Genomic DNA, 15,880 nt, shown 5'->3' with positions numbered 1-15,880 from the left:
TCCCCTGGTCCCGGTAGCAGCACCTGGCGACCCAGCGGTGGACGAGCCTCCCTCTCCCGGTCCTGTGGCCCGTGATTCTCCTCCAGCGGCTGGTCCAGTGGTCCCTGCGCCTGCCACGGAGACCCGAGTCGTTGCTGGCAGTCCAGCTGATGACACCGTTGCCCCTGGTACTGCAGACGATGCTCCCGTCCTCCCTGGTACGCCGGGCGACGCTTCAGTGGCCCGGGAGCCTGCGCCGGGGACTCCAGCTGTTCCTGTCACTTCACCTCCTGCTCCGGTGGTTCCTACCGCTTCAGCGGACGTTCCTCCCGGTGCCCCGGATGCCGCTGCAGGCGACGGTCCGCTTGTGCCTGAGCCTAAGGCGGAGGCGCTGGTCGCTCCGCTCAGCCCGCCGGCTGAGACAGTTGTCCCCGCGGCTCCAGCTGGCACTCCCGCTGTCCCTGATACGACTCCAGAGGACGGCTGAGTGGCCCTCGAACCGACACCCGAGGCGCTCGTTGCTCCTGACCCTACGGCAGAGACTGGCGTGGTCCCAGCCGCTCCAGACGGTGAGCCACTTGTCCTCGCTCCTTCCTCACCTGCAGGTCCGCTTGTTCCCGACCCTGCAGCAACGGTGGTCGCTGCTCCTCCAGATGATGGGGCAGCTGCCCCCGAGCCTGTGACAGCTGGCGCAGCTGTCCCAGAGGCCCCCGCTCCCCTGGTCCCGGTAGCAGCACCTGGCGACCCAGCGGTGGACGAGCCTCCCTCTCCCGGTCCTGTGGCCCGTGATTCTCCTCCAGCGGCTGGTCCAGTGGTCCCTGCGCCTGCCACGGAGACCCGAGTCGTTGCTGGCAGTCCAGCTGATGACACCGTTGCCCCTGGTACTGCAGACGATGCTCCCGTCCTCCCTGGTACGCCGGGCGACGCTTCAGTGGCCCGGGAGCCTGCGCCGGGGACTCCAGCTGTTCCTGTCACTTCACCTCCTGCTCCGGTGGTTCCTACCGCTTCAGCGGACGTTCCTCCCGGTGCCCCGGATGCCGCTGCAGGCGACGGTCCGCTTGTGCCTGAGCCTAAGGCGGAGGCGCTGGTCGCTCCGCTCAGCCCGCCGGCTGAGACAGTTGTCCCCGCGGCTCCAGCTGGCACTCCCGCTGTCCCTGATACGACTCCAGAGGACGGCTGAGTGGCCCTCGAACCGACACCCGAGGCGCTCGTTGCTCCTGACCCTACGGCAGAGACTGGCGTGGTCCCAGCCGCTCCAGACGGTGAGCCACTTGTCCTCGCTCCTTCCTCACCTGCAGGTCCGCTTGTTCCCGACCCTGCAGCAACGGTGGTCGCTGCTCCTCCAGATGATGGGGCAGCTGCCCCCGAGCCTGTGACAGCTGGCGCAGCTGTCCCAGAGGCCCCCGCTCCCCTGGTCCCGGTAGCAGCACCTGGCGACCCAGCGGTGGACGAGCCTCCCTCTCCCGGTCCTGTGGCCCGTGATTCTCCTCCAGCGGCTGGTCCAGTGGTCCCTGCGCCTGCCACGGAGACCCGAGTCGTTGCTGGCAGTCCAGCTGATGACACCGTTGCCCCTGGTACTGCAGACGATGCTCCCGTCCTCCCTGGTACGCCGGGCGACGCTTCAGTGGCCCGGGAGCCTGCGCCGGGGACTCCAGCTGTTCCTGTCACTTCACCTCCTGCTCCGGTGGTTCCTACCGCTTCAGCGGACGTTCCTCCCGGTGCCCCGGATGCCGCTGCAGGCGACGGTCCGCTTGTGCCTGAGCCTAAGGCGGAGGCGCTGGTCGCTCCGCTCAGCCCGCCGGCTGAGACAGTTGTCCCCGCGGCTCCAGCTGGCACTCCCGCTGTCCCTGATACGACTCCAGAGGACGGCTGAGTGGCCCTCGAACCGACACCCGAGGCGCTCGTTGCTCCTGACCCTACGGCAGAGACTGGCGTGGTCCCAGCCGCTCCAGACGGTGAGCCACTTGTCCTCGCTCCTTCCTCACCTGCAGGTCCGCTTGTTCCCGACCCTGCAGCAACGGTGGTCGCTGCTCCTCCAGATGATGGGGCAGCTGCCCCCGAGCCTGTGACAGCTGGCGCAGCTGTCCCAGAGGCCCCCGCTCCCCTGGTCCCGGTAGCAGCACCTGGCGACCCAGCGGTGGACGAGCCTCCCTCTCCCGGTCCTGTGGCCCGTGATTCTCCTCCAGCGGCTGGTCCAGTGGTCCCTGCGCCTGCCACGGAGACCCGAGTCGTTGCTGGCAGTCCAGCTGATGACACCGTTGCCCCTGGTACTGCAGACGATGCTCCCGTCCTCCCTGGTACGCCGGGCGACGCTTCAGTGGCCCGGGAGCCTGCGCCGGGGACTCCAGCTGTTCCTGTCACTTCACCTCCTGCTCCGGTGGTTCCTACCGCTTCAGCGGACGTTCCTCCCGGTGCCCCGGATGCCGCTGCAGGCGACGGTCCGCTTGTGCCTGAGCCTAAGGCGGAGGCGCTGGTCGCTCCGCTCAGCCCGCCGGCTGAGACAGTTGTCCCCGCGGCTCCAGCTGGCACTCCCGCTGTCCCTGATACGACTCCAGAGGACGGCTGAGTGGCCCTCGAACCGACACCCGAGGCGCTCGTTGCTCCTGACCCTACGGCAGAGACTGGCGTGGTCCCAGCCGCTCCAGACGGTGAGCCACTTGTCCTCGCTCCTTCCTCACCTGCAGGTCCGCTTGTTCCCGACCCTGCAGCAACGGTGGTCGCTGCTCCTCCAGATGATGGGGCAGCTGCCCCCGAGCCTGTGACAGCTGGCGCAGCTGTCCCAGAGGCCCCCGCTCCCCTGGTCCCGGTAGCAGCACCTGGCGACCCAGCGGTGGACGAGCCTCCCTCTCCCGGTCCTGTGGCCCGTGATTCTCCTCCAGCGGCTGGTCCAGTGGTCCCTGCGCCTGCCACGGAGACCCGAGTCGTTGCTGGCAGTCCAGCTGATGACACCGTTGCCCCTGGTACTGCAGACGATGCTCCCGTCCTCCCTGGTACGCCGGGCGACGCTTCAGTGGCCCGGGAGCCTGCGCCGGGGACTCCAGCTGTTCCTGTCACTTCACCTCCTGCTCCGGTGGTTCCTACCGCTTCAGCGGACGTTCCTCCCGGTGCCCCGGATGCCGCTGCAGGCGACGGTCCGCTTGTGCCTGAGCCTAAGGCGGAGGCGCTGGTCGCTCCGCTCAGCCCGCCGGCTGAGACAGTTGTCCCCGCGGCTCCAGCTGGCACTCCCGCTGTCCCTGATACGACTCCAGAGGACGGCTGAGTGGCCCTCGAACCGACACCCGAGGCGCTCGTTGCTCCTGACCCTACGGCAGAGACTGGCGTGGTCCCAGCCGCTCCAGACGGTGAGCCACTTGTCCTCGCTCCTTCCTCACCTGCAGGTCCGCTTGTTCCCGACCCTGCAGCAACGGTGGTCGCTGCTCCTCCAGATGATGGGGCAGCTGCCCCCGAGCCTGTGACAGCTGGCGCAGCTGTCCCAGAGGCCCCCGCTCCCCTGGTCCCGGTAGCAGCACCTGGCGACCCAGCGGTGGACGAGCCTCCCTCTCCCGGTCCTGTGGCCCGTGATTCTCCTCCAGCGGCTGGTCCAGTGGTCCCTGCGCCTGCCACGGAGACCCGAGTCGTTGCTGGCAGTCCAGCTGATGACACCGTTGCCCCTGGTACTGCAGACGATGCTCCCGTCCTCCCTGGTACGCCGGGCGACGCTTCAGTGGCCCGGGAGCCTGCGCCGGGGACTCCAGCTGTTCCTGTCACTTCACCTCCTGCTCCGGTGGTTCCTACCGCTTCAGCGGACGTTCCTCCCGGTGCCCTGGATGCCGCTGCAGGCGACGGTCCGCTTGTGCCTGAGCCTAAGGCGGAGGCGCTGGACGCTCCGCTCAGCCCGCCGGCTGAGACAGTTGTCCCCGCGGCTCCAGCTGGCACTCCCGCTGTCCCTGATACGACTCCAGAGGACGGCTGAGTGGCCCTCGAACCGACACCCGAGGCGCTCGTTGCTCCTGACCCTACGGCAGAGACTGGCGTGGTCCCAGCCGCTCCAGACGGTGAGCCACTTGTCCTCGCTCCTTCCTCACCTGCAGGTCCGCTTGTTCCCGACCCTGCAGCAACGGTGGTCGCTGCTCCTCCAGATGATGGGGCAGCTGCCCCCGAGCCTGTGACAGCTGGCGCAGCTGTCCCAGAGGCCCCCGCTCCCCTGGTCCCGGTAGCAGCACCTGGCGACCCAGCGGTGGACGAGCCTCCCTCTCCCGGTCCTGTGGCCCGTGATTCTCCTCCAGCGGCTGGTCCAGTGGTCCCTGCGCCTGCCACGGAGACCCGAGTCGTTGCTGGCAGTCCAGCTGATGACACCGTTGCCCCTGGTACTGCAGACGATGCTCCCGTCCTCCCTGGTACGCCGGGCGACGCTTCAGTGGCCCGGGAGCCTGCGCCGGGGACTCCAGCTGTTCCTGTCACTTCACCTCCTGCTCCGGTGGTTCCTACCGCTTCAGCGGACGTTCCTCCCGGTGCCCCGGATGCCGCTGCAGGCGACGGTCCGCTTGTGCCTGAGCCTAAGGCGGAGGCGCTGGTCGCTCCGCTCAGCCCGCCGGCTGAGACAGTTGTCCCCGCGGCTCCAGCTGGCACTCCCGCTGTCCCTGATACGACTCCAGAGGACGGCTGAGTGGCCCTCGAACCGACACCCGAGGCGCTCGTTGCTCCTGACCCTACGGCAGAGACTGGCGTGGTCCCAGCCGCTCCAGACGGTGAGCCACTTGTCCTCGCTCCTTCCTCACCTGCAGGTCCGCTTGTTCCCGACCCTGCAGCAACGGTGGTCGCTGCTCCTCCAGATGATGGGGCAGCTGCCCCCGAGCCTGTGACAGCTGGCGCAGCTGTCCCAGAGGCCCCCGCTCCCCTGGTCCCGGTAGCAGCACCTGGCGACCCAGCGGTGGACGAGCCTCCCTCTCCCGGTCCTGTGGCCCGTGATTCTCCTCCAGCGGCTGGTCCAGTGGTCCCTGCGCCTGCCACGGAGACCCGAGTCGTTGCTGGCAGTCCAGCTGATGACACCGTTGCCCCTGGTACTGCAGACGATGCTCCCGTCCTCCCTGGTACGCCGGGCGACGCTTCAGTGGCCCGGGAGCCTGCGCCGGGGACTCCAGCTGTTCCTGTCACTTCACCTCCTGCTCCGGTGGTTCCTACCGCTTCAGCGGACGTTCCTCCCGGTGCCCCGGATGCCGCTGCAGGCGACGGTCCGCTTGTGCCTGAGCCTAAGGCGGAGGCGCTGGTCGCTCCGCTCAGCCCGCCGGCTGAGACAGTTGTCCCCGCGGCTCCAGCTGGCACTCCCGCTGTCCCTGATACGACTCCAGAGGACGGCTGAGTGGCCCTCGAACCGACACCCGAGGCGCTCGTTGCTCCTGACCCTACGGCAGAGACTGGCGTGGTCCCAGCCGCTCCAGACGGTGAGCCACTTGTCCTCGCTCCTTCCTCACCTGCAGGTCCGCTTGTTCCCGACCCTGCAGCAACGGTGGTCGCTGCTCCTCCAGATGATGGGGCAGCTGCCCCCGAGCCTGTGACAGCTGGCGCAGCTGTCCCAGAGGCCCCCGCTCCCCTGGTCCCGGTAGCAGCACCTGGCGACCCAGCGGTGGACGAGCCTCCCTCTCCCGGTCCTGTGGCCCGTGATTCTCCTCCAGCGGCTGGTCCAGTGGTCCCTGCGCCTGCCACGGAGACCCGAGTCGTTGCTGGCAGTCCAGCTGATGACACCGTTGCCCCTGGTACTGCAGACGATGCTCCCGTCCTCCCTGGTACGCCGGACGACGCTTCAGTGGCCCGGGAGCCTGCGCCGGGGACTCCAGCTGTTCCTGTCACTTCACCTCCTGCTCCGGTGGTTCCTACCGCTTCAGCGGACGTTCCTCCCGGTGCCCCGGATGCCGCTGCAGGCGACGGTCCGCTTGTGCCTGAGCCTAAGGCGGAGGCGCTGGTCGCTCCGCTCAGCCCGCCGGCTGAGACAGTTGTCCCCGCGGCTCCAGCTGGCACTCCCGCTGTCCCTGATACGACTCCAGAGGACGGCTGAGTGGCCCTCGAACCGACACCCGAGGCGCTCGTTGCTCCTGACCCTACGGCAGAGACTGGCGTGGTCCCAGCCGCTCCAGACGGTGAGCCACTTGTCCTCGCTCCTTCCTCACCTGCAGGTCCGCTTGTTCCCGACCCTGCAGCAACGGTGGTCGCTGCTCCTCCAGATGATGGGGCAGCTGCCCCCGAGCCTGTGACAGCTGGCGCAGCTGTCCCAGAGGCCCCCGCTCCCCTGGTCCCGGTAGCAGCACCTGGCGACCCAGCGGTGGACGAGCCTCCCTCTCCCGGTCCTGTGGCCCGTGATTCTCCTCCAGCGGCTGGTCCAGTGGTCCCTGCGCCTGCCACGGAGACCCGAGTCGTTGCTGGCAGTCCAGCTGATGACACCGTTGCCCCTGGTACTGCAGACGATGCTCCCGTCCTCCCTGGTACGCCGGACGACGCTTCAGTGGCCCGGGAGCCTGCGCCGGGGACTCCAGCTGTTCCTGTCACTTCACCTCCTGCTCCGGTGGTTCCTACCGCTTCAGCGGACGTTCCTCCCGGTGCCCCGGATGCCGCTGCAGGCGACGGTCCGCTTGTGCCTGAGCCTAAGGCGGAGGCGCTGGTCGCTCCGCTCAGCCCGCCGGCTGAGACAGTTGTCCCCGCGGCTCCAGCTGGCACTCCCGCTGTCCCTGATACGACTCCAGAGGACGGCTGAGTGGCCCTCGAACCGACACCCGAGGCGCTCGTTGCTCCTGACCCTACGGCAGAGACTGGCGTGGTCCCAGCCGCTCCAGACGGTGAGCCACTTGTCCTCGCTCCTTCCTCACCTGCAGGTCCGCTTGTTCCCGACCCTGCAGCAACGGTGGTCGCTGCTCCTCCAGATGATGGGGCAGCTGCCCCCGAGCCTGTGACAGCTGGCGCAGCTGTCCCAGAGGCCCCCGCTCCCCTGGTCCCGGTAGCAGCACCTGGCGACCCAGCGGTGGACGAGCCTCCCTCTCCCGGTCCTGTGGCCCGTGATTCTCCTCCAGCGGCTGGTCCAGTGGTCCCTGCGCCTGCCACGGAGACCCGAGTCGTTGCTGGCAGTCCAGCTGATGACACCGTTGCCCCTGGTACTGCAGACGATGCTCCCGTCCTCCCTGGTACGCCGGACGACGCTTCAGTGGCCCGGGAGCCTGCGCCGGGGACTCCAGCTGTTCCTGTCACTTCACCTCCTGCTCCGGTGGTTCCTACCGCTTCAGCGGACGTTCCTCCCGGTGCCCCGGATGCCGCTGCAGGCGACGGTCCGCTTGTGCCTGAGCCTAAGGCGGAGGCGCTGGTCGCTCCGCTCAGCCCGCCGGCTGAGACAGTTGTCCCCGCGGCTCCAGCTGGCACTCCCGCTGTCCCTGATACGACTCCAGAGGACGGCTGAGTGGCCCTCGAACCGACACCCGAGGCGCTCGTTGCTCCTGACCCTACGGCAGAGACTGGCGTGGTCCCAGCCGCTCCAGACGGTGAGCCACTTGTCCTCGCTCCTTCCTCACCTGCAGGTCCGCTTGTTCCCGACCCTGCAGCAACGGTGGTCGCTGCTCCTCCAGATGATGGGGCAGCTGCCCCCGAGCCTGTGACAGCTGGCGCAGCTGTCCCAGAGGCCCCCGCTCCCCTGGTCCCGGTAGCAGCACCTGGCGACCCAGCGGTGGACGAGCCTCCCTCTCCCGGTCCTGTGGCCCGTGATTCTCCTCCAGCGGCTGGTCCAGTGGTCCCTGCGCCTGCCACGGAGACCCGAGTCGTTGCTGGCAGTCCAGCTGATGACACCGTTGCCCCTGGTACTGCAGACGATGCTCCCGTCCTCCCTGGTACGCCGGACGACGCTTCAGTGGCCCGGGAGCCTGCGCCGGGGACTCCAGCTGTTCCTGTCACTTCACCTCCTGCTCCGGTGGTTCCTACCGCTTCAGCGGACGTTCCTCCCGGTGCCCCGGATGCCGCTGCAGGCGACGGTCCGCTTGTGCCTGAGCCTAAGGCGGAGGCGCTGGTCGCTCCGCTCAGCCCGCCGGCTGAGACAGTTGTCCCCGCGGCTCCAGCTGGCACTCCCGCTGTCCCTGATACGACTCCAGAGGACGGCTGAGTGGCCCTCGAACCGACACCCGAGGCGCTCGTTGCTCCTGACCCTACGGCAGAGACTGGCGTGGTCCCAGCCGCTCCAGACGGTGAGCCACTTGTCCTCGCTCCTTCCTCACCTGCAGGTCCGCTTGTTCCCGACCCTGCAGCAACGGTGGTCGCTGCTCCTCCAGATGATGGGGCAGCTGCCCCCGAGCCTGTGACAGCTGGCGCAGCTGTCCCAGAGGCCCCCGCTCCCCTGGTCCCGGTAGCAGCACCTGGCGACCCAGCGGTGGACGAGCCTCCCTCTCCCGGTCCTGTGGCCCGTGATTCTCCTCCAGCGGCTGGTCCAGTGGTCCCTGCGCCTGCCACGGAGACCCGAGTCGTTGCTGGCAGTCCAGCTGATGACACCGTTGCCCCTGGTACTGCAGACGATGCTCCCGTCCTCCCTGGTACGCCGGACGACGCTTCAGTGGCCCGGGAGCCTGCGCCGGGGACTCCAGCTGTTCCTGTCACTTCACCTCCTGCTCCGGTGGTTCCTACCGCTTCAGCGGACGTTCCTCCCGGTGCCCCGGATGCCGCTGCAGGCGACGGTCCGCTTGTGCCTGAGCCTAAGGCGGAGGCGCTGGTCGCTCCGCTCAGCCCGCCGGCTGAGACAGTTGTCCCCGCGGCTCCAGCTGGCACTCCCGCTGTCCCTGATACGACTCCAGAGGACGGCTGAGTGGCCCTCGAACCGACACCCGAGGCGCTCGTTGCTCCTGACCCTACGGCAGAGACTGGCGTGGTCCCAGCCGCTCCAGACGGTGAGCCACTTGTCCTCGCTCCTTCCTCACCTGCAGGTCCGCTTGTTCCCGACCCTGCAGCAACGGTGGTCGCTGCTCCTCCAGATGATGGGGCAGCTGCCCCCGAGCCTGTGACAGCTGGCGCAGCTGTCCCAGAGGCCCCCGCTCCCCTGGTCCCGGTAGCAGCACCTGGCGACCCAGCGGTGGACGAGCCTCCCTCTCCCGGTCCTGTGGCCCGTGATTCTCCTCCAGCGGCTGGTCCAGTGGTCCCTGCGCCTGCCACGGAGACCCGAGTCGTTGCTGGCAGTCCAGCTGATGACACCGTTGCCCCTGGTACTGCAGACGATGCTCCCGTCCTCCCTGGTACGCCGGACGACGCTTCAGTGGCCCGGGAGCCTGCGCCGGGGACTCCAGCTGTTCCTGTCACTTCACCTCCTGCTCCGGTGGTTCCTACCGCTTCAGCGGACGTTCCTCCCGGTGCCCCGGATGCCGCTGCAGGCGACGGTCCGCTTGTGCCTGAGCCTAAGGCGGAGGCGCTGGTCGCTCCGCTCAGCCCGCCGGCTGAGACAGTTGTCCCCGCGGCTCCAGCTGGCACTCCCGCTGTCCCTGATACGACTCCAGAGGACGGCTGAGTGGCCCTCGAACCGACACCCGAGGCGCTCGTTGCTCCTGACCCTACGGCAGAGACTGGCGTGGTCCCAGCCGCTCCAGACGGTGAGCCACTTGTCCTCGCTCCTTCCTCACCTGCAGGTCCGCTTGTTCCCGACCCTGCAGCAACGGTGGTCGCTGCTCCTCCAGATGATGGGGCAGCTGCCCCCGAGCCTGTGACAGCTGGCGCAGCTGTCCCAGAGGCCCCCGCTCCCCTGGTCCCGGTAGCAGCACCTGGCGACCCAGCGGTGGACGAGCCTCCCTCTCCCGGTCCTGTGGCCCGTGATTCTCCTCCAGCGGCTGGTCCAGTGGTCCCTGCGCCTGCCACGGAGACCCGAGTCGTTGCTGGCAGTCCAGCTGATGACACCGTTGCCCCTGGTACTGCAGACGATGCTCCCGTCCTCCCTGGTACGCCGGACGACGCTTCAGTGGCCCGGGAGCCTGCGCCGGGGACTCCAGCTGTTCCTGTCACTTCACCTCCTGCTCCGGTGGTTCCTACCGCTTCAGCGGACGTTCCTCCCGGTGCCCCGGATGCCGCTGCAGGCGACGGTCCGCTTGTGCCTGAGCCTAAGGCGGAGGCGCTGGTCGCTCCGCTCAGCCCGCCGGCTGAGACAGTTGTCCCCGCGGCTCCAGCTGGCACTCCCGCTGTCCCTGATACGACTCCAGAGGACGGCTGAGTGGCCCTCGAACCGACACCCGAGGCGCTCGTTGCTCCTGACCCTACGGCAGAGACTGGCGTGGTCCCAGCCGCTCCAGACGGTGAGCCACTTGTCCTCGCTCCTTCCTCACCTGCAGGTCCGCTTGTTCCCGACCCTGCAGCAACGGTGGTCGCTGCTCCTCCAGATGATGGGGCAGCTGCCCCCGAGCCTGTGACAGCTGGCGCAGCTGTCCCAGAGGCCCCCGCTCCCCTGGTCCCGGTAGCAGCACCTGGCGACCCAGCGGTGGACGAGCCTCCCTCTCCCGGTCCTGTGGCCCGTGATTCTCCTCCAGCGGCTGGTCCAGTGGTCCCTGCGCCTGCCACGGAGACCCGAGTCGTTGCTGGCAGTCCAGCTGATGACACCGTTGCCCCTGGTACTGCAGACGATGCTCCCGTCCTCCCTGGTACGCCGGACGACGCTTCAGTGGCCCGGGAGCCTGCGCCGGGGACTCCAGCTGTTCCTGTCACTTCACCTCCTGCTCCGGTGGTTCCTACCGCTTCAGCGGACGTTCCTCCCGGTGCCCCGGATGCCGCTGCAGGCGACGGTCCGCTTGTGCCTGAGCCTAAGGCGGAGGCGCTGGTCGCTCCGCTCAGCCCGCCGGCTGAGACAGTTGTCCCCGCGGCTCCAGCTGGCACTCCCGCTGTCCCTGATACGACTCCAGAGGACGGCTGAGTGGCCCTCGAACCGACACCCGAGGCGCTCGTTGCTCCTGACCCTACGGCAGAGACTGGCGTGGTCCCAGCCGCTCCAGACGGTGAGCCACTTGTCCTCGCTCCTTCCTCACCTGCAGGTCCGCTTGTTCCCGACCCTGCAGCAACGGTGGTCGCTGCTCCTCCAGATGATGGGGCAGCTGCCCCCGAGCCTGTGACAGCTGGCGCAGCTGTCCCAGAGGCCCCCGCTCCCCTGGTCCCGGTAGCAGCACCTGGCGACCCAGCGGTGGACGAGCCTCCCTCTCCCGGTCCTGTGGCCCGTGATTCTCCTCCAGCGGCTGGTCCAGTGGTCCCTGCGCCTGCCACGGAGACCCGAGTCGTTGCTGGCAGTCCAGCTGATGACACCGTTGCCCCTGGTACTGCAGACGATGCTCCCGTCCTCCCTGGTACGCCGGACGACGCTTCAGTGGCCCGGGAGCCTGCGCCGGGGACTCCAGCTGTTCCTGTCACTTCACCTCCTGCTCCGGTGGTTCCTACCGCTTCAGCGGACGTTCCTCCCGGTGCCCCGGATGCCGCTGCAGGCGACGGTCCGCTTGTGCCTGAGCCTAAGGCGGAGGCGCTGGTCGCTCCGCTCAGCCCGCCGGCTGAGACAGTTGTCCCCGCGGCTCCAGCTGGCACTCCCGCTGTCCCTGATACGACTCCAGAGGACGGCTGAGTGGCCCTCGAACCGACACCCGAGGCGCTCGTTGCTCCTGACCCTACGGCAGAGACTGGCGTGGTCCCAGCCGCTCCAGACGGTGAGCCACTTGTCCTCGCTCCTTCCTCACCTGCAGGTCCGCTTGTTCCCGACCCTGCAGCAACGGTGGTCGCTGCTCCTCCAGATGATGGGGCAGCTGCCCCCGAGCCTGTGACAGCTGGCGCAGCTGTCCCAGAGGCCCCCGCTCCCCTGGTCCCGGTAGCAGCACCTGGCGACCCAGCGGTGGACGAGCCTCCCTCTCCCGGTCCTGTGGCCCGTGATTCTCCTCCAGCGGCTGGTCCAGTGGTCCCTGCGCCTGCCACGGAGACCCGAGTCGTTGCTGGCAGTCCAGCTGATGACACCGTTGCCCCTGGTACTGCAGACGATGCTCCCGTCCTCCCTGGTACGCCGGACGACGCTTCAGTGGCCCGGGAGCCTGCGCCGGGGACTCCAGCTGTTCCTGTCACTTCACCTCCTGCTCCGGTGGTTCCTACCGCTTCAGCGGACGTTCCTCCCGGTGCCCCGGATGCCGCTGCAGGCGACGGTCCGCTTGTGCCTGAGCCTAAGGCGGAGGCGCTGGTCGCTCCGCTCAGCCCGCCGGCTGAGACAGTTGTCCCCGCGGCTCCAGCTGGCACTCCCGCTGTCCCTGATACGACTCCAGAGGACGGCTGAGTGGCCCTCGAACCGACACCCGAGGCGCTCGTTGCTCCTGACCCTACGGCAGAGACTGGCGTGGTCCCAGCCGCTCCAGACGGTGAGCCACTTGTCCTCGCTCCTTCCTCACCTGCAGGTCCGCTTGTTCCCGACCCTGCAGCAACGGTGGTCGCTGCTCCTCCAGATGATGGGGCAGCTGCCCCCGAGCCTGTGACAGCTGGCGCAGCTGTCCCAGAGGCCCCCGCTCCCCTGGTCCCGGTAGCAGCACCTGGCGACCCAGCGGTGGACGAGCCTCCCTCTCCCGGTCCTGTGGCCCGTGATTCTCCTCCAGCGGCTGGTCCAGTGGTCCCTGCGCCTGCCACGGAGACCCGAGTCGTTGCTGGCAGTCCAGCTGATGACACCGTTGCCCCTGGTACTGCAGACGATGCTCCCGTCCTCCCTGGTACGCCGGACGACGCTTCAGTGGCCCGGGAGCCTGCGCCGGGGACTCCAGCTGTTCCTGTCACTTCACCTCCTGCTCCGGTGGTTCCTACCGCTTCAGCGGACGTTCCTCCCGGTGCCCCGGATGCCGCTGCAGGCGACGGTCCGCTTGTGCCTGAGCCTAAGGCGGAGGCGCTGGTCGCTCCGCTCAGCCCGCCGGCTGAGACAGTTGTCCCCGCGGCTCCAGCTGGCACTCCCGCTGTCCCTGATACGACTCCAGAGGACGGCTGAGTGGCCCTCGAACCGACACCCGAGGCGCTCGTTGCTCCTGACCCTACGGCAGAGACTGGCGTGGTCCCAGCCGCTCCAGACGGTGAGCCACTTGTCCTCGCTCCTTCCTCACCTGCAGGTCCGCTTGTTCCCGACCCTGCAGCAACGGTGGTCGCTGCTCCTCCAGATGATGGGGCAGCTGCCCCCGAGCCTGTGACAGCTGGCGCAGCTGTCCCAGAGGCCCCCGCTCCCCTGGTCCCGGTAGCAGCACCTGGCGACCCAGCGGTGGACGAGCCTCCCTCTCCCGGTCCTGTGGCCCGTGATTCTCCTCCAGCGGCTGGTCCAGTGGTCCCTGCGCCTGCCACGGAGACCCGAGTCGTTGCTGGCAGTCCAGCTGATGACACCGTTGCCCCTGGTACTGCAGACGATGCTCCCGTCCTCCCTGGTACGCCGGACGACGCTTCAGTGGCCCGGGAGCCTGCGCCGGGGACTCCAGCTGTTCCTGTCACTTCACCTCCTGCTCCGGTGGTTCCTACCGCTTCAGCGGACGTTCCTCCCGGTGCCCCGGATGCCGCTGCAGGCGACGGTCCGCTTGTGCCTGAGCCTAAGGCGGAGGCGCTGGTCGCTCCGCTCAGCCCGCCGGCTGAGACAGTTGTCCCCGCGGCTCCAGCTGGCACTCCCGCTGTCCCTGATACGACTCCAGAGGACGGCTGAGTGGCCCTCGAACCGACACCCGAGGCGCTCGTTGCTCCTGACCCTACGGCAGAGACTGGCGTGGTCCCAGCCGCTCCAGACGGTGAGCCACTTGTCCTCGCTCCTTCCTCACCTGCAGGTCCGCTTGTTCCCGACCCTGCAGCAACGGTGGTCGCTGCTCCTCCAGATGATGGGGCAGCTGCCCCCGAGCCTGTGACAGCTGGCGCAGCTGTCCCAGAGGCCCCCGCTCCCCTGGTCCCGGTAGCAGCACCTGGCGACCCAGCGGTGGACGAGCCTCCCTCTCCCGGTCCTGTGGCCCGTGATTCTCCTCCAGCGGCTGGTCCAGTGGTCCCTGCGCCTGCCACGGAGACCCGAGTCGTTGCTGGCAGTCCAGCTGATGACACCGTTGCCCCTGGTACTGCAGACGATGCTCCCGTCCTCCCTGGTACGCCGGACGACGCTTCAGTGGCCCGGGAGCCTGCGCCGGGGACTCCAGCTGTTCCTGTCACTTCACCTCCTGCTCCGGTGGTTCCTACCGCTTCAGCGGACGTTCCTCCCGGTGCCCCGGATGCCGCTGCAGGCGACGGTCCGCTTGTGCCTGAGCCTAAGGCGGAGGCGCTGGTCGCTCCGCTCAGCCCGCCGGCTGAGACAGTTGTCCCCGCGGCTCCAGCTGGCACTCCCGCTGTCCCTGATACGACTCCAGAGGACGGCTGAGTGGCCCTCGAACCGACACCCGAGGCGCTCGTTGCTCCTGACCCTACGGCAGAGACTGGCGTGGTCCCAGCCGCTCCAGACGGTGAGCCACTTGTCCTCGCTCCTTCCTCACCTGCAGGTCCGCTTGTTCCCGACCCTGCAGCAACGGTGGTCGCTGCTCCTCCAGATGATGGGGCAGCTGCCCCCGAGCCTGTGACAGCTGGCGCAGCTGTCCCAGAGGCCCCCGCTCCCCTGGTCCCGGTAGCAGCACCTGGCGACCCAGCGGTGGACGAGCCTCCCTCTCCCGGTCCTGTGGCCCGTGATTCTCCTCCAGCGGCTGGTCCAGTGGTCCCTGCGCCTGCCACGGAGACCCGAGTCGTTGCTGGCAGTCCAGCTGATGACACCGTTGCCCCTGGTACTGCAGACGATGCTCCCGTCCTCCCTGGTACGCCGGACGACGCTTCAGTGGCCCGGGAGCCTGCGCCGGGGACTCCAGCTGTTCCTGTCACTTCACCTCCTGCTCCGGTGGTTCCTACCGCTTCAGCGGACGTTCCTCCCGGTGCCCCGGATGCCGCTGCAGGCGACGGTCCGCTTGTGCCTGAGCCTAAGGCGGAGGCGCTGGTCGCTCCGCTCAGCCCGCCGGCTGAGACAGTTGTCCCCGCGGCTCCAGCTGGCACTCCCGCTGTCCCTGATACGACTCCAGAGGACGGCTGAGTGGCCCTCGAACCGACACCCGAGGCGCTCGTTGCTCCTGACCCTACGGCAGAGACTGGCGTGGTCCCAGCCGCTCCAGACGGTGAGCCACTTGTCCTCGCTCCTTCCTCACCTGCAGGTCCGCTTGTTCCCGACCCTGCAGCAACGGTGGTCGCTGCTCCTCCAGATGATGGGGCAGCTGCCCCCGAGCCTGTGACAGCTGGCGCAGCTGTCCCAGAGGCCCCCGCTCCCCTGGTCCCGGTAGCAGCACCTGGCGACCCAGCGGTGGACGAGCCTCCCTCTCCCGGTCCTGTGGCCCGTGATTCTCCTCCAGCGGCTGGTCCAGTGGTCCCTGCGCCTGCCACGGAGACCCGAGTCGTTGCTGGCAGTCCAGCTGATGACACCGTTGCCCCTGGTACTGCAGGCGATGCTCCCGTCCTCCCTGGTACGCCGGACGACGCTTCAGTGGCCCGGGAGCCTGCGCCGGGGACTCCAGCTGTTCCTGTCACTTCACCTCCTGCTCCGGTGGTTCCTACCGCTTCAGCGGACGTTCCTCCCGGTGCCCCGGATGCCGCTGCAGGCGACGGTCCGCTTGTGCCTGAGCCTAAGGCGGAGGCGCTGGTCGCTCCGCTCAGCCCGCCGGCTGAGACAGTTGTCCCCGCGGCTCCAGCTGGCACTCCCGCTGTCCCTGATACGACTCCAGAGGACGGCTGAGTGGCCCTCGAACCGACACCCGAGGCGCTCGTTGCTCCTGACCCTACGGCAGAGACTGGCGTGGTCCCAGCCGCTCCAGACGGTGAGCCACTTGTCCTCGCTCCTTCCTCACCTGCAGGTCCGCTTGTTCCCGACCCTGCAGCAACGGTGGTCGCTGCTCCTCCAGAT

At 68.6% G+C, this 15,880-nt stretch overlaps 1 protein-coding gene across 1 annotated transcript in view; it reads right to left on the bottom strand.

Annotated features, from left to right (window-relative positions):
• Window positions 1-15,880, bottom strand: part of MUC19 (mucin 19, oligomeric) — a 134,553-nt gene that overhangs the window by 36,180 nt on the left and 82,493 nt on the right. Inside the window, 9 exon segments of the mRNA XM_064491235.1 lie at window positions 4,243-4,542; window positions 5,251-5,304; window positions 7,018-7,235; window positions 7,302-7,383; window positions 8,131-8,178; window positions 8,824-8,874; window positions 11,965-12,102; window positions 12,883-12,930; window positions 14,347-14,394. Coding sequence (XP_064347305.1) covers window positions 4,243-4,542; window positions 5,251-5,304; window positions 7,018-7,235; window positions 7,302-7,383; window positions 8,131-8,178; window positions 8,824-8,874; window positions 11,965-12,102; window positions 12,883-12,930; window positions 14,347-14,394 — 987 coding nt within the window.

Source organism: Camelus dromedarius, chromosome 11 (genome assembly GCF_036321535.1).
Source record: "Camelus dromedarius isolate mCamDro1 chromosome 11, mCamDro1.pat, whole genome shotgun sequence".
In the NCBI taxonomy this organism is placed as follows: Eukaryota; Metazoa; Chordata; class Mammalia; order Artiodactyla; family Camelidae; genus Camelus; species Camelus dromedarius.
This window is presented reverse-complemented; position numbering and strand designations above follow the sequence as displayed.